We start from the raw sequence: 27,994 nt of genomic DNA on the forward strand, positions 1-27,994 counted from the left end.
CTGTTAAAGCCCGCGGATTATGCGCACGGATTATGCCCTCTAGATTTCCTTTCTTAGTTAGCGAACCCTAACGCGATACCAAATCGGGCGCGGATTGTGCATAATCCGTCGCCTTATATTGGTTAGGAACCTAACTAGACTAGCCTATAAAGTTTACTAGAATTAGTCTACGTAATATCGCCTACGCAGGGAAATGTATATATCTTAGCACTAAAATAACTAGAGTTAGCTCTAACTCTAGTTAGCGCTCTAGAATAGAGTACTAGTAATAGTTCTTACCTCTTTAGAATTAGTAGCTCTTCGAGCTACAAGTGTTACTACTTAAGATTTAGATTTCTACTTAATAATAAATATAATACGTATAAGTAAGATAATTATTAAGCTTTTAAAATATAATTACGCTCTTATAAGTAGTATAAAAGAGGTAATTATATTTATAGAGGTAAATAATAGATATTAATATTATAGTAGAGAGTATAGAGAGTATTATAGCGCGTAGTATAGTAGTAAAGAAGTAGTAGAAAGGTAGTAGAGAAGTAATATAGAAAGTAGAAAAGGTAAGAAAATTATTATAAAGAAAAAAAGAGAAGTAAGAATAAAGGTGTAAAACCTACGCTAACGCGACTAATAGAGAGTAGAACCTGCGCTAATTTTAAATCGCAGTAGAATTCTAGGCAGTCGCTTAGAGGTAGAGTAATAATAGAAATAGTTTCGCGATAGAAGTACTATACGGGTAGATTGTACTCTACGTTTCGTATCTACTCTGTCTATCTCTGCTCTACTTCCTGTCTTGTTATATCTTACGTCGCATCTACTTCCTCTCGTCGCCCGACTCCTTCACTCGTACCCTCACCTCCATACCATCAACCGGCTTCGCCGTAACCTGATGCGTCGAGAACATCTCGCCCTTCGTCTTCGCCTTGCCATTCCCCTCAACCCGCGCCTCGCCCTTCTCATCCAGATCCAGCTCCCCAAGCCCTTGCTTGACAAAGTCAAAGTGGCGTGCGACGCAAGCGATAATGATCTTGGTCTCCAGGTTCGCGAGTTCAGAACCCGTGCAGCGGCGCGGGCCGCGCTCGTAGGGCCGGAAGCTGCTTTCGGGGATCTGCTTACCGGCGTCGCCGAGCCAGCGCTCGGGCTTGAAGTCGTTGCGGGTGGAGCCGAAGATCTTGGGGTGGCGCTGGATGGTGTATGCGCGGGGTGTTACGCATAGGCCGTCGATGGGGAGGGTGTCGCCGTTGGGAAGGGTGAGCATGGTGTTTGATGCGGGTGGAGCGATGCGCGCGGTCGTGCCGGGTGGGTGGAGTCGTAGGGACTCTTTGATCAGCGCATCGGTGTAGGGCAGACGGCTCAAGAGTACCCCAGCGTCGGTGCCTCGTAGCGCTTTCACGACGATAGATGGGTGAGTGTCGGAACCAAAGACGTTGTCAAGCTCTTCCCTGAGAGTTCGCGCAACGAAGGGATGTGTATGCAACTCGTAGAAAGCCCATTGGAGAAGGATGGATGTCGTGTCATGGCCGGCGAAGAGGAAGCCGCGTAACGTGTCGCTGGTTTGTTGGAGGATTTGGGGTGTCAGTCGGTCGATGCCGTGGAGGCTGAGGGTTGCGACGCTCTTGTCCTGCGTCTTCGTGTCGATGTCACCCGAAAGCAAAGCTTTGTGCTGCTCCTTGATATTTGCTTTAAGGATGCGGTCCAGATGCTTGTCTTTCGCGCGGATCTCACGCTCGTTGGCAGAGAAGTAGCCGCGCCATCCGACCCCACCAAACGGGCGCTTGTTGAAGGCTTGCGAGAGGGCGCGGTACGTGAGCAAAACTTCAGATTGCTTCCCGTCGATTTGCGCGTTGAGATCCATGTCGAAAGTTACAATTCCAATGATGTCAAAGACAAGGTTCGTGGTGTAGGCGTCGAGACGAAAGGTTTCGCCAGTTGCGGCCTTCTGTTCCATGAGCTCGATGAAAGTCTCGGATTTGTCCAGAATGACGTCGACCAAACCAAGGAGATGGCTAGGTTGGAAGCCCGGGCGTATACGCTTGTACAGCGCGTTCCATTCCTCGCCCTATAGCTCACCGTCAGTTTCTTTACCGTCGCCCACAACTCTACACCTGCTCACACACTACTTACATCGGTAGTAACCAAAGACCTTGAGCCGACCAGAGGTGCTATCTGCTGGATAGAAGGATGCTTTGGCATGCTAGTCCGAAATGCTTTGTTCGGCTTGGTGACTTGTTCCGCGACATCGTTGTCCAGGATGAAGAGCACGGGGAACTTCTCAATCGGGCGGAAGTCGACGAGCAAAACCGGGGGAAATCCAAGCTTCTCAGCTTGTTCGTACAGCATCTCATCGAAGGCGCGTCGAGGATCGCCCTCAGCTGCAATCTTCTCAACCCATGGCCAATGGCCTCGGACGGGATCTGCTGGCTCGGGTTGTGGAAAATGCGAATACTGCTTGAGATCGAGGGGCTTTGCTGTGGTGAACTTTCGCACGAGGTATGTCAGGGCGAGCGGGGTTACCGCAAGTAGTAGCAGCCTCCATCGGAACAGGTCATTCAATCGTTCGACGTTCGGCGACGAAAGCAAGTCCAGTAGCGCCATCGTTACTTCCAGAGAGATTGGGAGAGGTCGAAGAGATTGCCACAAAACTGAGGAAAGCCCCTCATCTTGCATGCGACAAACATCGCGATGAGGCCACCGGTTCTACCGCGGTAAGCCATCGTGTCAGCGGCGCATTCTACCTGTTGCGTGCGCCATGGCGACGATGACAAGCTTTCGGAGTGTTGTCGGACATGGCAGTTGCATCGATGTGGCAGGTGATCATCTGATTAGATGCGATCAGATTAGATTAGACCGGGATCACCCGCAGCTGATTCGTTCACAGCTCCTCCACGCTGCAAGATGCGCAAAACTCTGCGCCTTGGCTGGGCGGACGACAAGCTTCGTTCAGCTAGTAAGAGTGGGATGTCGAGGCTTTGCGCGATATCGTGACATGATGCCAAGATGAAGCAATCGGCGTGGAGATGGTTGTTGAGACGTGAAGGTGAGTGAAGGTGTGGCGCAGACTTTGGTGGGGGAGGTAAGTGAGGCACGGTGCAAGCAGAACGCGTGCGCGTCATTCGGGTGTAGACTCTTTTGCTCTTCTACAGTATAGTATCTACGCCTACTCGAACACGTCGGTAGCGAACCTCTCATTCCTGAGCCCCTCAAACCACTCCCTCGCCTTCGCGTCATCCGCCTCCCGCCCCTCCTTCTCCTTCAACCGCTCCTTCGCGATCCGAATCAGCGTCTCCTGCACCCCGTCGCCCACGCCGCGCGAGCCGCATACAAAGAGCTTCGCGCCCGCCTCGAACTGCTCGATGACGTCGGCGCGATCGTGGTAGACACGGTCTTGGACGTACTTGCAGCCAAGCGACTCGTCTGCCTTGCGCGAGAAGGCGAGGCGGAGTGAGACGGCACCCATGTCTTCCCAGCGCTTGAGCAGGTCGGCATACATGAGATCCGTGGTCGGCGAGCGGCAACCGTAGAAGAGGATGGCGGGCGCTAGCTTGCGGCCGGCAGCGATTTGGGCGGCGCGCTCTTGGATGAAGCCGCGGAAGGGGGCGATACCGGTGCCGGCTGCCATCATGATGACAGGGACGCTCTTGGAGTCCTTGGGTAGGTGGAAGGCCTTGTGCGATGGGCGCACGCTGACATGCAGCCTGTCGCCCGGCGCGAGGTTCGCGAGATAGTTAGTAGCCACACCCACGTATTGGCCTTGACCGCTGAGGGCGGGCTGGTTGACAACAGAGTATGTGAGGGTGACGTTGTTCGGGTTCCACAGAGGCGACGACGAGATGGAATATTGGCGCACGCGCATCGGTGGTTGCATCTTCAGGAAGATACCGAGTGGCAGCTTAGTCGAGGGGAACCGCTCGAGGAGATCAAGCACCGACACACGTTTGGCTGTGATCTCAGAGCTGAAGTCTTCATCCGCGAGACGCGCCAGCTCCTTCTTATCGTCTTCGTCACGTGTAGTTTCAACAAGTGCCAGTACATTACGCTTGCTGGCAGGTTGAGCGAGTTCTACGTACGCGCCAAGGACATCGATAGCACTGACGGGTGTATCTGTAGGCAGCGTGGTGGGGCCAGCTGAGGAGATAGTGAGCATTGAATCCCAGCTCAACCCGAAGTGTCGCATCGCGCGCTGGATGTTCTCCTTGGGGTTCAAAGGCAGAATAGCCAAGTAGTCGCCCGCTGAGTATGTCATGTCCGAGGGGAGGCTGATCTCGATGTGCCTCTTCTGCGTGGCATCTTGGCCGGAGAGGACCTCGATCTCCTCCACACGAGCCTCACGAACATCTTGACGTAGCGTAGATGACCTGGGAGCGGTGACTTCGACGTCGAGTGTTGTCTCCAACGAGCCTTCGCCATCGGCCTCTGATGATCCGTACTTCTCGCGCATGGCAGGCCACAATACTTGGTCCTCCCATGTCTCAAAGTCGGTGAAGATGTCTCCTGATGAAGCGTCGGTGCTACCCATCGAGACCATCTTAGTCGCGCCTCTTTCTTCGAGAGTAGCGTCCAGGTACTTGGGAATCTTGTGGAATGTCTTCGCCCAGTCTTTGTGACCGCATCCGAAGACGGCATACGAGACATTCTCCAGCTCTTTACCCTTGAGAGTACCGATCCAGTTGACAAAGTGTGCGGCGTTATCGGTAGGTGCGCCCTCGTAGGATGCGGTGATGATGACAACGGGCTTGTCGGTGGGGATGCTCTCGCGCACCGCATCCAGAGTGTCCACAACTTCCGCGTTGAAGCCATGGTTTGCAGCGTCGCCAGCAAGGCGGTTAGCAAGCGCTTCGCATGTTCCGGTGTTGGAGCCGTAGTAGATAGCCATAGGCTTGCCCTTGGTGGTCTTCTCTTTCCTGACAGCGGATGCGCCATTCACTGGAGGTGGGTCGTTGAGCGTAGCCGATGCCAGCGAGCGCTCGAGCGATGTCGCGGAGATTCCGTTGCGGAGATGCGCGCGCATGTAGAAGTCTTTGGGCTTGATCGTGAGCGTCTGCTTGATCTGGAGTTGGTACGACGCGTCTTCCATGGTGAAGTTGAAGTTCTGGAGAAGAATTGCAAGCACCAAAAGGGCCTCTTGCCAGGCGAATGGCCTTCCAATGCAGGCTCGCATGCCGTTGCCAAAGGGCTTCCAGCAGTTGGGGAACTCTCTGTTGCGTCGCTCAAACTCAGCATCAAGCATTCGCTCAGGTCGGAATTCCTCGGCATCCTCACCGTATGCGACCGGATCGCGGTGCACCATCGGGAACAACGCAACGAGAGGAACGCCTGCTTTGACTGCATACTTTCCTCCAATCGTAGTGTCTTCTTTGGCAGTCATTCCGACCGAAGGCGCAGTGGGTTGGAGACGAAGAGCCTCGCGGAGCACAGCGTTCAAGTAGGGAAGCTTCGTCAAGTGGTCAACAGTGATAGGGCCCTTTCCAATCACATCATCGACTTCCTGTTGCGCCTTCTCATACGCCTGGGGGTTCTTGAGAAGGTAGTAGAAGGTGAACGACAGCAAGCCCGATGTTGTCTCATGCCCAGCAATCAAGAAGGTGATCATGTTGTCAATGACGTTCTCGTCCGTCATCTTCTTGCCAGTCTTGGAGTCGACACCGTTCAACATGCCGTTCAGTAAGTCTTTCTTATCAGTCGGATTCTCTCTCCTCGTCTTGATGACGTCCAGACTGGTCTTGCGGAGCAGTTCGATGTCTTTCCAATACTTTTGCGACTCGGCACCGTAGAACATCTGCGAAATGGGGTCTCGCCTTGCGCGGTCTCCGCTGGTCTTGAGGAAGTCGGCCATGGCATCGACGAAGGGATGCATCTTTTGGTAGTAGTAGGAGTTGAAACGGTAGTCCATGGCGCAAAGGGCGATGGTGTCGAGAGTCAGCCGGGTGAAGTCATCCGTAACATGTATGGTGTGCTCAGGGCCGTGTCTTGCCCACTTCATGACGAGTTGCGACGCAATGTCGTGCATCTCGTTGAACATGTTGCGAATGGCGAGCGGGCCGAGTTGAGGAAGCAGAACGCGATGCGCAATACCCCAGTTCTCTTCTTGTGGTCCGTAGGATGTGAACAAACCATCGTGAACACCGTTGCGGACCTGTTCTAGTGATGCCGCTATGATTTTCGAGAACCGCTCCTCGTTACAGATCTCGTCCATGTGAGCTTGGTTTGCGATAACGACACGCTCGCCGCCAAGGTAGAACTTCCATATCGGGCCTGCACTCATTAGTTCTCGGTTCGCAGATTCGCAGCCAAACTCAGTCCTGTGCAGGAAGCGGATAGCAAGGTAGGTATGCAAAAAGAGAACCACTAACCGTATTTCAGTGTCAGATTACACATAGACTGTATGGGGTTTGTGGCATCGATGTCTGTGATGTTGCCAACGATGGGCAGGCCAGGAGGGCCGGGGATAGGTTCAAGCTCCGCCATGTCGAGGGATAAATAGTAAAAGGTAGAAGGTAAAAGTCCAAGAACTCAAAGTAAACGCTCGTTGGTTGTTGAAGTCGATGTGTTGACCGTTCGTCGTGGCCGGACAGCCCGCTCTATCTATAAGGTATCAGAAAGAAATTCAGTCATGCCACGTCGTTTGCATAATGACGCACTGAAACAAACTGGACTCGTTCGCGCGCTCCGAATGCTACCTCCTGGACGCGTTGGGACCACTTTGTTGCTTGGAGAGCAAGATGCCTCGGTCGTCGTTGCGGAATGCGAGCACGCTGATTCGTTGGCCCTGTTTTAGGTAAGTCGCCCGTCGGAGGTTTTCACGTCGGAATTGCGTCGGCCGAGCTAGAGGCTGAAGCACATGCAAATCCGCTGGACACGCGAGATGGGACGAGAATAGGCCCTGGGCGAGATGCGAAGTGTTGATGGGGCTTAAGAAGGTGCAGCTTGCGAGTCTCATTCCTGTGCAAGGACTGGAGGACCGACTTGGCATTAGATCTGCTTTCATTGGCTTGCGGGGACAAAGCGGTGGAATGATGCGCGTGGACCAAAGTCATCCGCTGGCATTCCGGCGATCAGGGTTTACGAGGGTTGACTACAACTTCGCAATGAGGACTTTATTGATCTCGTGAGGACGGTCTTGGGGTGGTAATCTTTCATAATCGAGCATTCATCATATCTAGGTATCATACAGCAAATCGAGCGGTAGAGGTTGTTGCACTACGAGACAACCTCACCTTGTCGAATCTTCGTATCTTCCAAAAGCAAATACACTAATCATCGGGGTGGTTGGCGCATTCCTCAAGTAAATGGTTCGGAATCGTCATGTCGCATGCTTTGGGACACCATCTACATGCGCATCACCAGCGCAGCGAAAGCTCCCAACGCCATTCCTGGTGTTGACAGCGACCACCTCCCAGCACCAGCCTGCATATTCTCGAACGGGCTACCGTTGCCGTTGGCCGGCGGAGGGTCTGTCTCTTCCGACCCCGATGCCGACGATGTCTGCGTAAAGGAGGCGCCTGGTGTCGGCACCGGAGCGGAAGGCTGGGCAGAGGGGCTAGGCGACGAGATCGTGGACACGGGCGTGCCACCAGCCACAGTCGACGTGATGATGCTGCCGGTGCTAATCTGCGTCGGGCCCATGACTATAGGCACGATTATCTGCAGCGTGTTGCCGTCGCCATCGGTCGACGTCTTTGTTATAGTCGTGCTGATTGCGCTGGTCAGATCAGCGCCAGCGTCGTCATGGTCGTTGGTTTGGGTTGTGGTGGTGGGCTTGGGTGCGGCGGGGGCGGGCTTGGTTGTTGGGGCTGCGTGCGTGGGTTTCGGAGGGTCGGCTGCGGCGGTGCTCGACACAGCGGCGTAGGCGTCTTCCACCACCTCAGCAGGTATCGTGCAGCCGATGGCATCGCAGTAGAGTTCTAGCGGTCCGAGGACGAGTTCGATGTCCGATTCGTCGGCTTTGCATGAGGATACGGCGCACGCGACTGCGCTGGAGAGGTACGAGGTGCTGCTCTCGCTGGTTTGACATATGCCTGGAGCCACATCAGTCCGTGGTGCGGTGAAGTACAATAGTGTTGAACTCACATTTCCTATAACTGCAGCCGTCGTCTGTGTTCCCAAAGCAGTCCCGCCAACACTGGGGGAGACTCTGCAGCCACCAGTCGCGATGCGCAGCAACACCCAGCGCGAAGACCTGCGCAAACAACAGCCATATCCCAATAGACGCCCACATGATCATACAGTTCGTAACGAGCGACGGAGGTGAGTGTAGTGAGGCAAGACAACCTCAGGACTGCCGCCGCAGCCTTAAGCAGACGTCCATCCCTCTGCGCCTACCACTCTCGCGTCTGTACTCGGGCATGTCGCATGGCGAGTGGCGTCTGCACCCTTTCCACATCACCGTCAGCCGGAGCCAACCAGTTGCGTGGCATGGATCGTCGCCGTCATCGTGTTTCCCCCGCTTGTGTTTCAGGTCGTGTGCACATCCAGGCGAGGAGGAACTCTGCTCGCCTGGCTTCTCACTATCGTCGCAGATACGCATTGCAACTTCATGCCTTCCAAGGTTCTGATCACTTTTGACGGTTATGGCATTCATAAGGAGTCGCTGCCGTACAGCCTCTCAACACCCTGTCTTTGCGGCGTTCTCGATCGCGGCATGATGTGCGTCGAGGCTGACGGTGGCGAATTCTGCACCGTTGTTTTTATTCGTATCGACAATTCCAGCTGACAATGTATTGATCTGGCGTCGCTGTGGAGCTGGAAAGTTGATCACTTACCCCATGGTCTTTAACCTCATGTACAGCAAGACCCGATGCGGGAATGCGACATCCCCAGCTATGCCATCACTCACAACGTTGTCCCTGATGGCATCCGCGGTAGCTGAAGTCAAAAGTGGCCTCACGGACCTCCTGGTGTCCAGTCATTACACACGTCAACACCTTCTCCTGAAGGAACGATCACGACGATTTCATCAGACTTGATACTCGCGACTTGAACAAGCGCTCCGATGGCTTTCATACAAATAAGGAGAAGAGGCACGTCTGCGGGTGTGTACTCCAAGTCGAGTAGCAGACATTGCTCATTCAGGAAAAAGCAGGCCTGACATGGCACTTTTTGTGTCGTAATCCATCGCGCCGTTTATGCGACAACGTCAAATACACTCCTGGGTTACCTCAATCGTGATAGCATTGCATCTTGTTGACTTTGGTCTACCTGGCGCAATTCTTTGATTCAATATCGTTCTCATGTTACTAGGTTCGTAACTCTGAGCAATCCATTCAATGCTACAATACCTCATCCCTTCGTCTTCAGCCTCTTCATCACGAAATCCGGAGGCGCCGGTCTAACAGCCCTCTTAAACACCTCTTCCCACAAGTCATCGAGTTTACCCTTCATCTGCACATATTCTTCCTGCCTCACCCAAACAGCATACTCAATCACTCTCAAAAACGTTCTTTCCCCTCTCAGCAGAGCATGTCTACTCAGCTGAAGTGGCACAGCCCAATGCTCCAAATTCACCCAATCGTGAACAAGGAACTTGTACGCGGTGTGCACCGCTATCGCAACAAGCGTTGCATCACTCATCTCTGGTCGGTAACACGATCTGGAGGTGGTATAGGGTATGGGGATAGTGAGAAGTCCACTTCCATCTTGACTTGAGACCGCATATTCATATCTACGCTCGTCTTCACGCTGGGATGTGGAGGAAGACGCTACACGATAGCGGAGCAGTAGACATAAGGCGAGAGGGATGGTATCTGGACTTGCGTGATCAGCAGAGGTAAAGTCCATATTGAGGAATTGGAGCAGGCCTTGGCACACGGTTGTCATGAATTGCGTGGGGCGTAGAGTGTCGCTATTGGGGTTGATGTGTTGGGTTTTGCCGCTGTCCGTTGACGATGGACGGAGCGTAGACTCTACGACGTTGAGTGGGGCATGTAGGATGAATGTGCTGAGACGAGCAAGGAAAGACGATGTTTAAGGCTGGGGCGGAACGAGATAGTGGTTGACGGTGTTAGAAGACGCTTGTGGAGCCATGTCGATCCAGGCGTGGGTGTCTTGTTAGCAAAGGCTGTCAGTCAACTACGCGCACATGGGGAAGAGAAAGAGAGTAGAATGAAACGCCTTTCTTGAGGGCATACGCGAGTCGTGTTGTGAAAGCAGGGTCGTGAATCTGCACTATGGCAATGAGTACTATTGACTAAGGTGTATCAAGCCCAGTGGCTGCGACAATGTTCTCACATTACATCTTGGCTCTGTGCTGTCTCAATGTCGCACGAGGGAGCGCTTGCAAGACACCTAATCAAATTCAGATCATAATGAGATCGTCGCTACGACCACTTTCGCTATCGAGAGTAGGTTCAAGCGGCCGTCAAAAGAAAACGTCATCCTGATTTTCAAGCAACATCTCCCACACGATCTCGAACCTGCCCACAAACTCCTTGAAGTCAGCCTCATGTACCCAAGTCCTGAAGTCCAGGTCCTTCAAGAACGCAATCTCAGCGCCCTGAAGGTCCGCATACTGTCTACCCATGATGTCGGCCCACGCCTTTGGCGCTACCCTGCTGTCGCAAAGATTTCCATACGCAGTCTTAATGGCTGCAGCAAGCCTGAGACTCTCCTCGTGCGTCTGCGAGTTGCACACCCCGTCGCGCGTCAAAACCCTAAACTTGAGAAGGAGGAAGAGGGCACAGGGAATGACGTCCTTACTCACCGCCCATCTTTGACTTCCATTTCTTAGCCAGTTTGACACGCGCGTACAAGTTCTGGTCATCAGGTAGCCGGGCTCGATGCGTAGATCGGATGGGTCGATAAGGGCGAGGAGCGCTCTGAGGTCGGCTTCAGTCGCGGCGGACATTATGTTGTACAAGAGATCCGGGGGTACACTAGTAATGAAGCCTGCGAGCTTCGTCAAGTCATCGTCTAGGTAGTATTGCGTTATGTCTGCGGTGGGTACACTGCCTGGATTTGTACGCGGCGTGTATGGAGGCGAGGTCCGTATGGTAGACATTCCTCAATGTTCTAGTGGCCCGTCGCTATGTGGTAAGACTGTACAATATGTGAATGAATCCGGAGAAGAGGACTTGTTACGTGCGCTGGGGATTGTCTACTTTACTCTAGTACTTTGGAAAGACCTTGTAGCGCCTAAAGTCATTGTATATCGGGCCAGTCCGCGAGTATGCACAGTGCATCCTGATCCATTCGTTCATCGAACGAGACGACGATGGTCATTAGTGGAATGGCCGAGCCCTATAGCTATTTGTGCCTGTCTTTCTCCTTGTTGCTCGCTGTAATTTCGTGAAGGCAGTCTTTGGATTCACGAATGTGAGGATCGGCGCCTTGACGTTGCGCTTGTACCTCGGCGTGCATGGTGCTGGTTGATGATAGTGAAAGAGCTGTCTGCTTCGGGCTAGATCTCCCGGGGCTCCGCAGCTTCTTTCCCCGCATGCTGCACCTGCCCGTCCTCCACTCTCCAATGGCTGTCCCGCTGCCACCCGCTTCCAACCTCCACGCCATCCTCCTCGTCACCAAGTCGCGGTCGCTCGGCCCCCGTCTCGTCTTCCACTATCCGCCGCTCTCACCCTCAGCTGCCGCACTCGCCGCCGCGAAAGACCCGGCCTGGTTTCGGCACGACACGTCAACCGCCAGCGTCGATTCGCGCAGCTCCGATAGCGAGTGGGACAGCAGTACCGACTCGGACGACGACAATGATATCGAGATAGGCAGTCGCACCAGCGGCGGTCGCGCATCGGGGAGGACCCTGACCGGCCGCGTGAGCGACAAGTCCAAGCTGGGATCGGGGCTATGGGGCAAGCAGGAGACAATCGACGAGGAGGATGCGGACGATGAGAACGACCAGGGCGGCAATGGACATCGAGGCAAGGGTGGAGATCACGACTGGGATACCGTGCTGGGCTTCAAGATGGATGCGCTCGAGAAGATGTTGAGCCCAAGCAAGGAGTACAACAAGAGGCGCTTCGAGCTTGGCGTTGAGAGCATCGTCTTCCTTGGCGCGCCCATGTTCGTACGAGACGACGGGCTCTGGAAGAAGGCGAAGCGGAAGAAGAAGAAGAAGCGCTCAGATCAGCAGAAGCTTGAAGATGGCGATCTGGTCAGGAATCTCACGAGCGCAAGCGACGACGACGCGAATTCCCCCGAACCGTCGAATGAACCCGTCCCAGGATTCGAGCCAGGCTACGGCCACGACTCCATGTCGAGTGGACCATCAGAGGCTGGATCAGATGCACGCAGCAACTCGACGAGTCTTGACATCAACAACCCAGACATGACCATGTTCAACGTCGTCTTCGTGCTGAACCCGCCTGCGCTGGAATACCAGCAACGCGTCAAGGAGATGTACGAAAACGTCACGCGCAAGTATGCCAAAGCACTCAAGTACGAGGAGGCGCGCTTCCAGTACGTGTGGAAGGAATCGAAGCGCATCATCGACATCAAGCAGCGCGCCAAGGAGACGAACGAGTCGCTGACTGCGACATGGCGCAAGATTGTCAGCACGTCGCCGCTCGCCAAATCTATCGCTATAATGTTCGACGCGATCTCGCACGACAAGATAGCCCACATCCACTTCGATGCGACGTTCAACACATCCTTCCAGATCCCCCAGGCCGATTCCACTCCCTACCTCCCCACCGCGATCGAACCCCAGATGCCAGGTCTATGGCTTACAACCTCGAACGTCATACTTGAAGACGATGATGCGCCTATGACACAGCATGCCGCCTTGCTGCTTTTGGAGGATGCCGAAGTGCTGATCAAAGACCTGGGCGGTGATACCGGTGGCAACGCCGCAGCCATCGCATTCTACATACGCAACATCATACCCACCAAGTCGCTACTCAAGATCTCGAAGAAGCATAACATATCCGCACACGATATGGAGTACATAGCAAGCCATCTTGTGTATTGGCGGCGCGCACGTCTCGTCGCTCCACTATCACCACGCGACACATATATTGTCAGTCCAAACGCCGACATGACTGTTCTCCCAGCTGCGATATCAGTATATGCGCAGCGCTTCCCCACGTTACCTACGCTGCCCAAAGTACTGAGCATGCTCTCCGGTACACCACGGCCGTACAGGAACTTCATACCTACAGCCGAACATCGCGAAGCGTACATGGAGATTCTAGCGTGGCTCATGCGTGGCGGCTGGGTCACGCAGTTGCGCACATTCGCTTGGGTGCGCGTAACGCCTGAGATCAAAGCGCAAGTCGCAGCGGAGATGGAGCGCGAAGAGCGTATCAAGAAAGCTGAAGAGGCGCGCAGAGAATTGATGAGCGACAACGACTCGGTGGCGGATAGTCTGCTTTCCGACAAGCGAAGCAGCTTGCTTTCGCTAAACTCCGCGAGGACTTCATCGCCTTTGCGCCGCACGCGCAGGGATGCGGATGAGGAGATGGAGAGCAGTACGATACTAAGCCCACGACTCGGATCGACCGCCATGTCGCGTAGCGTTTCTGCGCGCACGAGTTCGGACGCTGGAAGTACGAGTAGTCAACGCACGACCATTGCGCTCACTCCGTCGCAGAGAGCGGAGTCGCCATCTCATCTTGGGCTTCGGGATGTTAAGCCCCATCGCCCGTCGCCTCTACATCTCAAGCCAACCTCCCCATCTCCATCGCGCAACTCGATAGTCTCGCCCACATCTCCGGTAGAGAAGCTGGCCCCACCCGACCCATCGTCCTTCGCACCCACCACCATCCTATCTCCGCAAAAAGCATCGTCGATAGAAGCGCGGTGGCTCGATAAGATCGCTCAGACGTTCGAAGAGACGGCGATCATCTCAACGAATCCCAGTCCGCCGAAACACGCAGATGGCGCGCTGGGTGGCATAACTGGTAAAGAACTGCGAGAGAGCTGGCCCATGCTGCTCAGGCATCTAGATGGTAAGCATGCGATCGAGGATGTGTCGGCTAGAGAGGGCATCAAGCGGAAGCGGGTCGCGGTGCTGTTCAATGCGGTCAAGGAGAGAGGCTGGCTGGTTATTGCGCGGCATTGGTGAGGTGGTGGATGATGTGGTGATGATTCGTGATTCGATACCCGTGTGTTCGTTGGTTCTGAACCGTAGTTCTCTCTCAACACACCTCATTTCAAAGACGAGAGTGAACACCCTAGGAGCCTACGTTGACGTGAGGTTGGCCACTTTGCGTGTTTTTATCTTGATGTAAGCTGCAGGCCACCTTAGTTTAAAGGAAACAGTGGGCATCCTGGAGCCTACGTTGACTTTAGGATATCTACTTCGCATGATTTTGACTTGATGTAGGCTGCACGCCTCTCTACTTCGTTCCATGTACAATGCGAACCCCTTGGTTCTTTCGCGCAACAATATGCTCGCTTGAACTATAGTTATTGGATTCATATCCACCCGTCGCATTACTCCTTCGCGATATCCCATGGTCGAGCCTCAAGTACTTCCCTTTGGAAGTGATACCACGCAAAGCTCAACTATGGATTGAACTTTCGTGGAATCCTTTTGCGCATGCCAACACTTCATATATAACACATCCCTCCTCTCTCTTCTTTCCTCTTACTTACTATCTTCAAAAGCAAAGTCTACTTCACAACAGCTTTCCGCACTACTCCCAAACCAAACCAAACCACCACCAAAATGCGTGGCCTCTTCATCGCCTTCCCCTTGGCCCTGGCCTCCGTTGCCTTCGCCGGCCCCATTTCGATCCCGACTCCTGCGGTGCCGTCAACGCCTAACTTTACGGCGATGCCGCGCATGACCGCTGCCTCTGCCGTCGTCGTCGTCGCTGATCCTCCTGCTCCCACCACTGCCGCCCCTATCGTCACCGCAACACACACGACGCTCATCACCATGGCGTCTGACCTCGAGCCCCGCAAGCACAAGAACAACCACCACCAGCATGACAAGGACCACTACGGGTACGGCGGGTGCTCTGAGTACTGGGACGGGAGGCTGATTACGAATTGTCCGAGTGTTATTGCTACTACGTAAGTCTGAAGCTAAATACAGTATTCTTTATTGAATACAAAAGCTAAGGAGATATTGTAGGCTTGACTACCATGGTACGCATCCGCTTATTACGTTGGAGGGGGGCAGGCCTGAATCCTGATTGCGAGGGGAAGTATGGGGGGTATGAGAATTGGGAGGGGCGGCATAGGGGGAAGAAGACTATGGTGTGAAAGTGGGGTTTGGGGGGGTTTGGTCACGGTTAGGTGTATGGGGGTTATGGAGAAGGGCGTTTGCGATTGGGTTTGGGAGATGGTGGACGGCGGTTGCCGTGCTGTCTTATGGAAGATGCTGGGATGTTTTCATAGTGTTTCGTCATTCCTGTATCGAGATAATTGGGTTATCACTTTCGACTGTTTCACTGTGACAACATGTTCAGCACAACAGAAAGCTAGACGTACCATCAAGATGACATTACGTTCACAAACAACCACCGCTATGCAAAGATACCCATGTACAAAACGTCGCGTCTACATCCCACCATACAATATTCATCTAGGACGCAGTAACAAGCACATAACTCGTGATGGCATCCATCCTCTCCTTGGTCAGCTTCAATCCCACCTTCAGCAACTCAGTCGCAACCTCCTGATCCTTCCTCTCCAACTCGTTATACTTCTCACGCGTGAGCAGCCAAGCAACGGAGTCATTTTCCGCGGCCACTGTGCCAGTGCGATCGGTCTGGGAGAAGAACGGCAGCTCTCCGCATGTAGTACCCGGTAAGATGACTTCGAAGAAGCTGCCTTGATCAAGCTCGTATTCCGTTCGCAGACGGCCTTTCTCTAGGATGTAGAAACCGTCTGGGTCGTCTCCGCGGGAGTACAGGACGGTGCCAGCGGGGTATTCTTTGCGCTCGAAGTAGGGTGCGACGGCTTGCCAGAAGTCTTCGTTTTTGGTGGAGACGTCTTCGAAGGTTTGGAGGATGATCTTGAGTGGTTGGGCGAAGTTGCGCCAGCGCGAAGGAGCGACTTGTGTGGTTTGGGTTGTGCTGAGCGAGGTGGTGTCGGGGATAGAAAGAGAGTCTTCGCCGCTTTCGCGCATGGTGGATCGGGCTGCGATGAGTCTGGCACCGCGGCGGGGCGAGGAGAAGACGGGGTTGAGGGAGCTGGCACCGAAGGACGTGGGCGTGCCGCCAGTAGCGATTGGTTCGTTGGGGGAGGTGCCCTTAGATCCGGAGATGCTCATCGGCGGTGTGGTTTGTGGCTTTGTCGCATGGCGGTTCCAGTGCTTGTGGAAGACCTCTAACAACTCGTTCTCGCAGGATTCGAGCGCAGTGTTCAGGTCTTCGAAGACCTGTGGTGGTGGGCACTCATCATCGCCGTCCTCGTCCAGAAGACCCACGTTTTGAAGGGCTCGACCAACTGGATCAGCGAAGGAGACTCCAGAGATGATCATCTTAACGTTCTTGGTGTTCAGGATACGGTTGATGCGCTGGAAACCTTCGGAACTAGAGAAGTCAACATCCAAGACATGCGTAAAGTCGACGATGATGAAGCTGATAGGGTTCTTCTCAAAATGGTCGTCGTCGATCAAGGACCGCATGTACTCCTCCACGGAAACGATAGTTCCGAAGAACAAGAAACCGCCGAGCTTGATGGCGCGGATTTGACCTCGCACCTTGTTGAGATAACGAGAATCGGATCGTGGGCGGCGAACAGTGGACTCTGCGATCATGCCGCTGTATGTTCCTCGGATGGCTGAATGACGCGAGCTTTGCACCACGTAGCTGACGCACGCGAGGACGATACCGACGAAGATACCAACAACGAAGTCGTGTACGCCCATGATGAGTACAATGGCCAGGATGGTCAGGTATTCCAGCTTGTGACATTTGCCAAAGGTATCCCAGAGAGCTTCCTTCATGAGGTCGATACCCAGGAGGAAGATGAGTGCGCCCACCAGGCAGATCGGAATGTAGCCGACCATGGCTGGGCCCGCGACCCAGACGGCGGTTGTTGCGAATGCGAGCATGATACCTGCAGTTCGGCTGTTACCGCCGTTGTCGACAAACATTACACTGTTGGCGTAGACGAGGTAGTTCTAGGAGTCTGTTAGTGATTGATCGCGAACAGTTGTGAGAATTGTCTTACCTGAATACTACCCAAGCAACCAGAGAGGGTGTTGGAGATACCGTGAGCGATCAGCTCTCGATTGACGTCAAGATTGTCCTCCCGCACCGCGGCACCAAGAGCGGGGACATTGATGGGAACGTGGATGATGCCGAAGAATGAAAGGGCGAACATGGTGGGGATAGTGCTGACAAGCGCCGCTCCATCTATGCTGCCGAATTTGAAGTAAGAGTAGAATCTGTAAAACTTGACACCGGCTTCTGGCGTCTCGAAGATCCAACCTGCGTTGCGCACAGGCTCAAGATCTTTGTGTAAAATGCCCTTGACGATGATGTAGAAGACAGCAAAGACGGTAATGAAGAAAGCGGGTAAAACGAAGGGGCTCTTGGACAGACGCCGAAGGACCATGATAGTGATTGCAAGGGCAAGCGGCAGTGTCCATAGATACCAGGTGTCGCCGGAGAATAGCTTCTGGAGCGTAGCAAGATCATAGTTGAGGTTACCCTCGAGGCGGGCGGACACCTCAATGCCAGTAACGACCAGGAAGAAACCCACACCTCCGATGCAGCCGATCAGGATGTGTCTTGGGAAGAAGCTGACCAGGTTGCCTAGCTTGAAGGCTCCCAGAGCGAGGAAGATGAGACCGGTCAAAATGGAACTCAGACAGTAGGAAACGATGGTAGTGGCTATGATGGCCTCCGGTGGCTTGCCTTCCATCTGGTTCATGATGGAGTAGGCCATTTTGTGGAAGAATGGCACGACCTCGATCATCTCAGATCCAACACCTCCTTTGAACACGGACAGTCCCAAGGAATAGCAGAGTTGGGAGACGATGCAGCTCACGAAGAAGATGGAGATACCGTCCGGGCCAGTGTTGCTGAATATGGGCGCACCGAGTGGGAACAGAATGTAGCCATAGGACAGCGCATCCAGGAGGTTCAGAAGCAGTCCGAGGAATACGGCCGACGTGATCTGAACACTGCTGAGAGCGCTCGAGATGAGAGCATCCTTGGTGTAGTTCTTGGGGTTGGTTAGAGATGCGCTCACGTCTAGTAGATGTCCCCGTCCAGCAGCAAATGTTTGTTTGACGCGTTGAGGCAGGCGCGACTTGGAGTGCGGTGTCCACGAGTGGCTCTCGGAGGGCTTCTGCTTTTGTTGCGGGTCCGGGCGCGATAGTCTGGTCTGGGGCAGCAGAGGCGTGCGCTCGGTATCCTCGACAACTACACCCGGCACGTGTGAGCTACCTGGTGTCTTCTTCGCGCTCTGTGACGTCGCTCCCGGCAGCTTAGGGCTGAAGAAGCCCTTATCAGCCTGTTGTGGCCCGATAACGGTATCGGGCGTCTCGGCTTCGCTGTCCTCCTCAATGGTGTCGGTCCAGCGACCCGTGTCTATCGAGGCGCGCCCCTCGTCGTTATCGGACAGTATGCCCGCATGTCTCCCGGAGAACGTGTCAGGGTCGGCGAAGCTGTGGCGCTGGGGCCGGTCCTGGTAGTCTTCGGCTTCGAGGGCGTACGATGCCAATTGGGAGCTTCTCTCCCGCACGCCTTGGGACGAGTACTGAGGGGTATCTACGCGGCAGTCAGTGGCTGCCCATAGATGAGGCTTGGGGTAGGTACCGGCAAACCCGTGGGAGGTCTGGTGCGCGAAGGAGCGGATGGGATTGCGCGTGTAGGAGCCAGAGAGAGGGCCCCCAGCGATTGAATTCCCTCTTATCCGGCGTGGGAGGGACTGGCTGCCCTGTTCGGCATGCGAGGCATCGTGGGCGAAGTCGGCTTCGTTGACGGCGTCGCTGGTGAAGGGAAGCTGCTGCTCTGCTGCGGGCGAGTCGCGCGAGAACAGACGGGACGGCATGGCGCCTGATTAGGAATATCTAGGTATCGTCTAACGTTCAAAACTCAGCGACGCATCGCCAGACCCGCGGAAGTTTAAGTGGAGAAGTCCAGGCGGGATCCAAACTTGGAAGTGGAGGGCTGCTACCGGGAGCTAGGCGGCGCTGGAGGCGGGTTCGACAATGCCTCAAACAATGTCGACGTGACGCGACAAAGGTGCGCCTTTGAGTGAAATTGGCGTCGTCGCCGGAGATCAGACATGATGGTGAAAGGCCGTCGGGTGCAGGGATTGCGCGGCTTGTCGGAAGCATGGGGCGCGCCTCTGCTAAAATTTCCTTCACCACCAAGTGAATCGAGACCTGAGCTCGGGGGACGTCACCGGCCGCTAGCCACTCGCCCTTTCCCCTTCCATGCTGCCCAATTCCCAATCCAGCTTCCGTCCTCCCCGCATCTGCAACCTGCATCATCTTCAATTCACCCGTCGCTTGATTTCACCTCTCAACGACGCGATATGGCGTCAACCGTCTCCGACATGTGATCATCGCCGTTGCAACTGTCGCCGTTGTCGCTGCCCTCGCTAATGCACCTCGACCAATCCGCGACGAATCCCACACGTTCATGCATCGCGGAGCGCACCGCGCAGTCCTGCAGGTGGATCCGCTTTCGTCATGCGAATTGTCAAAATCCATCCATGCGAGTCAGGATGGTGTTTATCCAGAATTCTCTTCTACGAGTTTGCACAAAAGAGTTGGATGAGTATTGGTCATGCTTACTGACACGATAAGAGATTGCGGTTCCGCGCCTTCCAGTGTAAGCGGCCCTCGTTATATGCCCGTCGCTGGTAAGGAAAGACCGTCCCGAACAACCCGAATGCTCCTTCCTGGTTATATCCACAATCCCCAACAACCCCGCTTCAATGTCAGTGAATTGCATACACAGTACCGGCACGGCGGTCCTCATGCGTGGACTTCTCATACAGGTTTACACCTCCGCAGAATCCCTGATCTTCTTAGACAACCGCTTTACGTGGACCTCGCATAAGAACGTACGACAAAGACCTCCACAACCAATGCAGATCTTATGAATCCCTTCATTGTCGCGGCGGCGTGCGTGCTACAGCCGACACCTCATCCGACGGAAGCTCGCTGGGTAGTGCTGGCAACTTCGACGGTGAACTTTACAAATATATCATACCAGCAAGATGGTTTGAACCCTAGCTTGTTCGTATGCTGCACGCACCGAGATCGTGTCCTCTTTGTGAAGGTCAAAATACCCAATCCTCTCAAACGCGCCTGGATGACTTGTGGACTCCACTATACAAATGCCTTGCAATGATTTCGTCTCGCCGGAAGCACCGCGCCGCACGAGGACAAGCAATTGGGCATCGATCACTTTGTGATTGTGGTAACGAGGAGCCTTGTAATTCTCAATCATAATCTCGAACGCTCCGTGGACTTCAGCGCTGGGCTTACTTTCAGCAAATGTCTCTGCCATGGACGACGGCCATTTGCCTTTGGTCATGGTACACCAGGCATTGCTACCTGACGAATCAGACGCAGCGCAAACGTTCACTGGTATGATTCTGCATTCCAGAAGCACCGAAGCTTGCTCGAGTTCTCCAGAAGGCTTTGTCGCAATATCCATTTTGACAACAGCTGCCATCTCGTGCGGAAACCGATCTTCTACACGTATCCAAGATAGCCGGCGTATTCTCGCAGCAGAACCGATGTGGCCTGTTATGTTTGCCCAGCTCCAACTTGGCGCGCGCCACACCGTAGGTCTTCCAGACCCCCACGTCGAATACCAACACATGTCCTCGATAAAGCGTCCTTCCCACAAGCCGGCAACCAAACGATCGCCCATAATGTGTCCAACCTCGTCCGCAACGCCGTTGAGCGCTACAAAGATATCCGACTCTTTGGTTAACTCGTGCCCACTGTAGCTATGCAGGAACTGGCCCCACGCTTGATATATTGTGTTTTGAACGAGTTGGTCTGTACTGTCGCTGGGTTGCCACCCGAATTTCGCACGCATGAATAATTCGGATCTCAAGATGGATTCAATGTCGGGTCCTTGCCATCGAATGCTATTGAGCATCCTTTTGAGAGAACTAGGGTCAGAGTATGGATGTATCGAAGCAGTGTCGACGCTCGTTTTGGCGTAATTCTCATGAGTGTAGGACTGATGACATTCCCAAGCAAGAACTTTTCGTGTAAAGTGCAGGATGCGTGGTGAAAGGAATCGTTCTTGAGCGACCCAAGCCCTTCTATTCAGGGGTGAAGAGTTGACAAGAGACAATAAATCAAGCGAATGGAAACCGAAAAGGTATGTACCCGGACTTGGCCAGCCGGACGATTCGTCGAGGCTTGACCGTGTAACCTCAACTTTGATCGGCGTGAGCTGCTGAACATCACGGTCAAAGAACAGGCCGGTATCCCCAGATTGGGCAGCGGTTGCTGCGATACAGAAGGCGGCTTTGCTGTAAACTTCGCGCATGCGTCGTGCTTCTGTAGCCCAGTCGTGGAGATCGTCCTGGAAGATGCATCTGCGTATGCTTAGCGACCGCAATAGCTGATGAGACGCTGGATTGTTACAATGAGTCAATCCAGATATATTCTTTTTGGAATCTTCGCGTAACAGTGATAGCGTGCTGGAAAGTCTTAGGCAGACGAGAAACGGGAACGCCTTCTCTGAGTATCTGGGCGGTGGCTTTTGTGAGCATGAGATAGTCAGGATCTTTTCCCCAACAGTGCGAAAGTACGGTGTAGGCTTCAGGGGTAGTTGATTCTACTCTTTCACAGAGGCGGACCACATTGTCCTCGGCGGACCCAACGTAGATGACTCTTGTGGGCATAAAATAGTTGTGGGGAGCAAGTTGGGAGCACTTCGGATGGAACGTTCGGCATCCATGGAGTTGTCCTCGAAGAAATGAGAGAGCTTTAGCATCACCCGTGTTCGCGGTGATATGTTGATAATGCAAGTCGGGTCTCACTTTGCCCCAGAATCAGCTGTTGCTAACGCACACAAGGCATACCTTCCTTACAATCGTATGGCTCTATATCAGGGTATGCACAACTAGACCCACTCTGAAATGCGAGTGCTATACGTTCGGTGGTGAACTTGCTAAAGCTGTAGCTCGTTGGTCCTGTGCGATACGTAGACATGTAGCCTTCATCTAGTATCAGGTCAGCTCTGTTACCATCTATTCTCACAAGAATGAGGATACTATTACAGTTCTCGAAAGCTTTGTGGAGCCGAACGCATAAGTCACACGGAAGCTCCAGAGCTTGTTGGAAAGATTCCGTATCAACATGATGAACGAAGGCATAACCGGGTGAGTCATCCCCTGTGTAGGGTGCACTCTCCCCTCGAAGCAAAGCTTTGCAAGGCTCGCAAAGTAGTGCTGGAGGTAGTTTTGCGGCTATCTCTTCTTGCGGAGATCGTGATCTACCCACTGTTGCAAGAGGAGGAATAAGCGTGTCGATAGAAGCATCCATGCTGGCATCAATGCCTAGCAAAGCAGGTGATGTTAGTGAAAAAACTCTGGTATGCCCAGGATGATCGTGGTAAACTTGAAGTTGGTCGCAGCCCCTCACTTCCAGAATGGTGGTGGCTGTACATTATGCGCAACGGCATGGCTAGCGCTGACACTCAAAGAGTGAGCCTATCGACGCACAGGGATGCGCGCCGCGAGAGCCGAAGACTCTTCACAGCAACAGAAGTGCAGCCAGTGCAGTAGCTAGAACACAAGCATTATCTTGACAGTGTTTAGCAGCTCATTTCCCCTGCAAAAACATCCGATCATCCAATCATATCCCCGACTTAATAACATCACCTCAACACCCTCAACGAGTCCTACGAAAAGTTTACTCTAGCGAACAACAGCAAAGCCATCGCGATCACACCATATACCGGAATACCATCTCAATAACCAGTCCGAACCAAGACCTGATCCCGGATTGAGTCAAAGGCGCACTCGCAAAATAAACGACATCAAATGATGGCGCACAAAATCACACCCCGAAAGTCAAAGACGCACTCTATTCTCCTTCTCACTCACAACACATCTCTACAACTTCGGAAACCTAACCCTCAAAAACTGATTCGGCCACGCAACATCTAACCCCAACTGCCACGCCACCCTAAGCACCCACTCGGGCTCCCTCATAAACTGTCTCGCAACAAGCACAACATCCGCCAACGGCTCCTTCCCCTCCGTAACCCTAACCGCAGCCTTCGCCTCCTTCGCCACCTCCTCATCCCCAATCCTCGCAATCGTCGACGCTGCACCCCCCTCTTCAACAATATCCCTCGCCTGCTCCGCCTCAGTAATAAGACCCACAGCGCCGATGAAAAGACTGAGATTCTCTTTCTTGAGCGCACTCCGGATTTGCGCGGCGATTTTGATCTGGTAGTCTTTGGAGTCGAACATGTTGATTCGCTGGTCGGGGTGGTTTCCTCCACTGCTTACGTCGAGGAGGTCGATGCCCAGACCGGGGAGAAGTTTCGCGAGGCGGATCGAACTTTCGACGTCCCAGGTACCACGAGCTTTGCCTAGGTCGGTTTCTTCCATCCAGTCTGTGGAGCTGATGCGGAGGTACAGGGGCATAGTATCTGGGATGACGGCACGAATGGCCTTGGTGATTTCGACCAGAAGACGAGTCCGGTTTTCGAAGGACCCGCCGTACGCATCTATACGCTGATTTGTAACGGGTGAGAGGAATTGGTGGATGAGGTAGCCATGTGCGCCGTGGATTTCGAGCACGTCGATACCGGCTTTTACTGCTCGTTGCGCTGCGTCAGCCCAGTCTTGGATTAACTCTTTGATCTCCTTCTCGCTGAGAGCGCGAGGGGCCCAGTATCCGCTGCTCTCGTCATCGGCCGCTTTCTCGTCCCACGCCCATTCTTGGCCGCCCATGGGGCCGACGACGTTTGTTGGCCAGCCATCGGCGTCTACGTCGGCTTTGACGCTGACTTTCCGCTTCCCGCCTTGTGTCTTTTGCTCGCCGGCGATCCAGGGCGCGCATGTACTCGCCTTTCGTCCCGCATGCGCTAGTTGGAGACCACTCTGCGCGCCCTGGCTCTTGATGAAATCCGAGACTCTTCGCAGCGCGGGAATCTGGGAATCACTCCATATGCCGGGGCAGTTTGGTGAGATGCGGCCGTTGGCTTGAACGCCGGTGGCTTCTATGAAGACTAGACCTGCGCCTTTGAGGGCGTAGTGGCCGAGCGTTGCGATGTGGTAGTCTGTTAGGGCGCCAATGGTGGGGCCTGAGGATGCGGTGCTGTATTGGCACATGGGCGCTACGAGAATGCGGTTGCGGAGGGTGGTGCCGCGGATGGTGAGGGGCGTGAATAGTGTTGGTGTTGTGTCATTTTGTTTGGTGTTTGGGGCGGGCGTTCCTGGTGAGGTCAAATGTTTTGGGGTGAAGTATGGGAGGCCAGGGACGCCTTGGTTGTAGTCTTGGGGTGCCATGTTGAGGTGCCGAGTCTGAGGATTTTGGTCTACGACTTTTGCATAAAAGAATATGGGAAATTATAAATCGGTTGGGAAAAGGTGCTAGAAGAAATCTCCAAGTCGCCTATGCTGGAGCACGCAATGCCGTTGATTTGTAAGTATCTTTTGGCGTGAAGATAGTTGCCGAGGTACATCTGCACTTGCCTGAACCAGAAGGTGCTCAAGCTGCAAAGGCTTGCGAAGTTCAAGCCTTCGAAGAACCAAGCTTCGTCGAAACCGTTCATGATCTTGATGCCTCAGGCATCATATCCGCCACTTTGTATGGCACCGCAGAGCCTCCAACAAGCACACACGTACTATGGAACGCGGCGTCAGCGCCCGTGGATTACATCAACGTCATATGGTCAATGGCTATTCCTTTCGAGTGGAGAGACTCTAAAATTTGGACGCGACTGAAACTAGAGCTGCTGCAGAAGCGTCTAATGCTCACGCTGACGCGCGAGCTGGGGCGCGTCTCCATGTGATGTGCTTGATGACGTCAACGTGCCCGTCACTCGATATAGTGGCCAAACTTCCAGCGCAAGTCGTGCAAGACTACCAACCATCTACATATTTTCAAGGCATTCTACACATACCTCTATAACCTTTTTATCGGAAATTCACCACACACATCAACATGTCTGCCGCACCAAACAACCCCGGTCTCGTCTCTTCTCACGCCCAATACGTCAAGGGCGCCGCTGAGGTACGTGACGACTCAACTTTCCACTACTCAAAAATGTAATGCTAGATGCTAACTCACCTCTAGGAGACCATCGGAAACGTCACCGGTAGTGAGCCATGGAAGGCATCGGGTGCGCAAGACAAGGAGCAGGCCGTAGACGCAATGAAGGCAGCATCAGCGAACCGCGACCCCAGCCAACAAGGAATGGGCGGCATTGAGGAGAAGGCAGGAAATCTGGTTGGCTGCGAGGGCATGCAGAAAGAGGGTGCTGAGAGCAAGAAGGATTAGACAGCTTCTGCAGTTGTTGAAATGAAATAATATGATGAGATGCGAGGCACCAACGCTGCTAAATTGACATGCACATCATGTTACTCTTCTGCAACATGACTACCAAACATGTGTTCGTACATCATTGCTTGCGGTATCGTGAAGGGCCGACCCTGAGCTTCGGTCGGCAGGGCATGGTCCGTGTGAACCTTGAGCTTGAGCTTCTCGCAATCGAGCTTCAACACCACAAACTTCGCCGTCGCATAACTACCAGCCCCTCACCAGTCGCGTGAAACATCGAATTTCAAACATGGCGCCTCCGATACGTGCGCGCTCGATCAAGTCAGATTCCTTCCACGAACACTTCCGAAAGCTCAAGACATCCGTCTACCAAGACAGCCCTCGTCCCAACGCGGTATCATCCTCGCACTACATCCGCACGCTATCATGGAACGCCTCTGGAACATTCATCGCGACAGGCGCTGCTGATAGGACACTGCGCATCTGGAACCCTGAAAAGACGAATGCTAAGAACTCGACCGAATTGCGCACGCCCAATACGACAGCAGCCCTAGAGCGCGTATCCTTTCACCCAATCAACGAGAATGAGCTCGCAAGCTCCACGTCTGATGGCATGGTCAGGTTCTGGGACATACGGTCCAAGGCTAGTGTAGGCGAAGTCAAGGTCGGCGAGTGCCCATTCACGTTGGCATGGACGCCGGATGGGAATGAGTTGGTCGCAGGTAGAAAGGTTAGGACCCCCATAGCCATGCAAGACATACATGCTGACATTCCCTAGGATAATCTCCTTGTCACCATCGACCGATCGACCCTAAGCATCCTCTCCGAACACCAACAAGTCCTCCAAACAAACCAATGCGTCTTCGACTGGTCCGGCAACCACCTCTACACAACAGCCGGCGACGGCAGCGTCAGGAGCCTACGTTACCCGTCTTTCGAAAACGCTATGACTTTGAACGCCCATACCTCCGCATGCTACGCTGTATCACTATCGCCCAGCGGCGAATACCTGGCAGCTGGCGGAGGCGATGCGCTTATCTCACTATGGGACACACAAGAATGGATATGCACACGGACTTTGGAATTGACCGGTGGCATCATCAAGTCGGTTGACTTCTCCTTCGACGGTAGCTATGTTACTGCGGGCTCTGATGACAAGGAAGAGAAGAAGATTCGCATCGCGCATGTCCATACCGGAGAGATTGTACACACGGTCGATGTCCCGACACCAGCGTCCCACGTCGCCTGGCATCCGTGCCGGTATATCCTCGCATACTCCGCGGATAATCTGGGTCTCAAGATTATTGGGGGTATCAGCTAGTGGCATGAGACAAAAAACATAGGGAATGGCGTTCACCAGGTCTGCAGGTTCGTATGATACCCATCGTAATCGGAATTCAACACGCAGCATGCCGCGGGATCTTTTTGCAAGCGGCTTATTTCCGTCTGTGACGCAATCATTGTGCTCCATGTCGGAGTAGCAAAGTCCGTCTTTTCCTCTGTGAAAGTCCAGTTACTTTTCTGCATCTTCCGTATCCTCTCCAACCTTCATCACCATGGACATCTCAACACCAATCAGACCAAACGACATCTTCTCGGCGAAAGGGCTAGTAGTAGTCATCACAGGCGGCGGCAGTGGTACGTTACTCAAGCTTCGAGCTACCCCACCAAGCCCCGCGCCCTCACGCCTCGACATGCTCGAGCTCAAAGTATAATAGCCAGAAGGCTTACACCATCACAGGTCTCGGTCTCGCCATAGCATCAGCACTCTACCAAAATGGCGCTGAGCGAATCTACCTCCTCGGCCGCCGCCGCGAAGTCCTCGAGCAAGCCGTCACCTCCCTCCAGGCCAATGTACCGCGCGACTCCAACAACACCGGCACCCTCCACGCCCTTCCCTGCGACGTAACAGACCTCGCCTCCGTAAGAGCCGCCGCCGATACGATACAAAAAGACATCGGCTACGTCGACGTCCTCATCAACAACGCCGGCGTCATCGGCCCCAAAAACGGCGCCGACATCTACAAAGCCGAGTCCATACAGCAGCTATCAGAAACCATGGTCGCGGGCTATGATGGTTGGCAAGACGCCATGGCGATAAACACGCAATCCGTCATCGGCGTCTCCGCCACCTTCCTCCCCTTGCTCGAAGCAGCGAACACGCGCCGCGGCTGGACACCCGGAAAAGTCACCGGCACAGGCAACGCGCGCGCCCGCGACACCACCCTCGCGACAGAAAACGGAATCGACGCAGACGACGACCGCATGGCCCACATCATAACCGTCGCATCCGTCGCCTCCTACATGCGCTGGGTCTCTGCCGGCCTCGCCTACAACGCTAGTAAAGCATCCGCCGCCCACCTGGGCAAGATGATGGCGACCTTCCTGTCCGAATGGGGTATTCGGAGTAATATTGTGTGTCCCGGGCCGTATCCGAGTGATATGACGGCTGGTTTGAACCCGGTGTATGGGACGAATCAGATACCGCAGGGGAGGATGGGCGGGATTAAGGATATTTCTGGGTTGATGCTGTTTTTGGTGGGGAAGGGGGGTGCTTATGTTAATGGGACTACGCAGTTGACGGATGGGGGGCGGGTGAGTGTGTTTCCGGCGGTTTATTAGAGGGGGGGGGGGGGGGGGGTGGTTTGG

General features: G+C 54.0%; 10 protein-coding genes across 10 annotated transcripts; 4 read left to right on the top strand and 6 right to left on the bottom strand.

The window, feature by feature from the left end:
• Positions 1–811: 811 nt before the first annotated feature.
• Positions 812–2,592, bottom strand: J4E90_011052 (uncharacterized protein; the record flags this gene model as incomplete). Its single annotated transcript, XM_051440563.1, has 2 exons — positions 812–2,056; positions 2,122–2,592. 2 exons carry the CDS (start codon positions 2,590–2,592, stop codon positions 812–814), a joined length of 1,716 nt encoding a protein of 571 aa, XP_051285564.1.
• Positions 2,593–3,154: 562 nt separating this feature from the next.
• Positions 3,155–6,462, bottom strand: J4E90_011053 (uncharacterized protein; the record flags this gene model as incomplete). Its single annotated transcript, XM_051440564.1, has 2 exons — positions 3,155–6,249; positions 6,348–6,462. 2 exons carry the CDS (start codon positions 6,460–6,462, stop codon positions 3,155–3,157), a joined length of 3,210 nt encoding a protein of 1,069 aa, XP_051285565.1.
• Positions 6,463–7,323: 861 nt separating this feature from the next.
• On the bottom strand, positions 7,324–8,341 carry J4E90_011054 (uncharacterized protein; the record flags this gene model as incomplete). Its single annotated transcript, XM_051440565.1, has 2 exons — positions 7,324–8,012; positions 8,317–8,341. 2 exons carry the CDS (start codon positions 8,339–8,341, stop codon positions 7,324–7,326), a joined length of 714 nt encoding a protein of 237 aa, XP_051285566.1.
• A 2,010-nt stretch (positions 8,342–10,351) lies between these two features.
• On the bottom strand, positions 10,352–10,990 carry J4E90_011055 (uncharacterized protein; the record flags this gene model as incomplete). Its single annotated transcript, XM_051440566.1, has 2 exons — positions 10,352–10,536; positions 10,741–10,990. The coding sequence occupies 2 exons, from the start codon at positions 10,988–10,990 to the stop codon at positions 10,352–10,354; spliced, it is 435 nt and encodes a 144-aa protein (XP_051285567.1).
• Positions 10,991–11,425: 435 nt separating this feature from the next.
• Positions 11,426–14,002, top strand: NPR3 (Nitrogen permease regulator 3; the record flags this gene model as incomplete). The annotated part of the gene is made up of 1 exon (XM_051440567.1): positions 11,426–14,002. One exon carries the CDS (start codon positions 11,426–11,428, stop codon positions 14,000–14,002), a length of 2,577 nt encoding a protein of 858 aa, XP_051285568.1.
• Positions 14,003–15,472: 1,470 nt separating this feature from the next.
• On the bottom strand, positions 15,473–18,897 carry J4E90_011057 (uncharacterized protein; the record flags this gene model as incomplete). The annotated part of the gene is made up of 2 exons (XM_051440568.1): positions 15,473–17,017; positions 17,068–18,897. 2 exons carry the CDS (start codon positions 18,895–18,897, stop codon positions 15,473–15,475), a joined length of 3,375 nt encoding a protein of 1,124 aa, XP_051285569.1.
• Positions 18,898–22,944: 4,047 nt separating this feature from the next.
• Positions 22,945–24,351, bottom strand: J4E90_011058 (uncharacterized protein; the record flags this gene model as incomplete). The annotated part of the gene is made up of 1 exon (XM_051440569.1): positions 22,945–24,351. One exon carries the CDS (start codon positions 24,349–24,351, stop codon positions 22,945–22,947), a length of 1,407 nt encoding a protein of 468 aa, XP_051285570.1.
• A 658-nt stretch (positions 24,352–25,009) lies between these two features.
• On the top strand, positions 25,010–25,345 carry J4E90_011059 (uncharacterized protein; the record flags this gene model as incomplete). The annotated part of the gene is made up of 2 exons (XM_051440570.1): positions 25,010–25,078; positions 25,142–25,345. The coding sequence occupies 2 exons, from the start codon at positions 25,010–25,012 to the stop codon at positions 25,343–25,345; spliced, it is 273 nt and encodes a 90-aa protein (XP_051285571.1).
• A 289-nt stretch (positions 25,346–25,634) lies between these two features.
• Positions 25,635–26,666, top strand: J4E90_011060 (uncharacterized protein; the record flags this gene model as incomplete). Its single annotated transcript, XM_051440571.1, has 2 exons — positions 25,635–26,075; positions 26,124–26,666. The coding sequence occupies 2 exons, from the start codon at positions 25,635–25,637 to the stop codon at positions 26,664–26,666; spliced, it is 984 nt and encodes a 327-aa protein (XP_051285572.1).
• Positions 26,667–26,901: 235 nt separating this feature from the next.
• J4E90_011061 (uncharacterized protein) lies at positions 26,902–27,867 on the top strand (the record flags this gene model as incomplete). The annotated part of the gene is given in 2 exon segments (XM_051440572.1): positions 26,902–27,054; positions 27,071–27,867. Coding segments are annotated over 2 exon segments (950 nt in total), but the record flags the coding sequence as incomplete, so codon positions are not given.
• Positions 27,868–27,994: the final 127 nt, after the last annotated feature.

This window comes from Alternaria incomplexa (genome assembly GCF_024043165.1).
Source record: "Alternaria incomplexa strain BMP 0042 chromosome Unknown scaffold_37, whole genome shotgun sequence".
Classification (NCBI taxonomy): Eukaryota; Fungi; Ascomycota; class Dothideomycetes; order Pleosporales; family Pleosporaceae; genus Alternaria; species Alternaria incomplexa.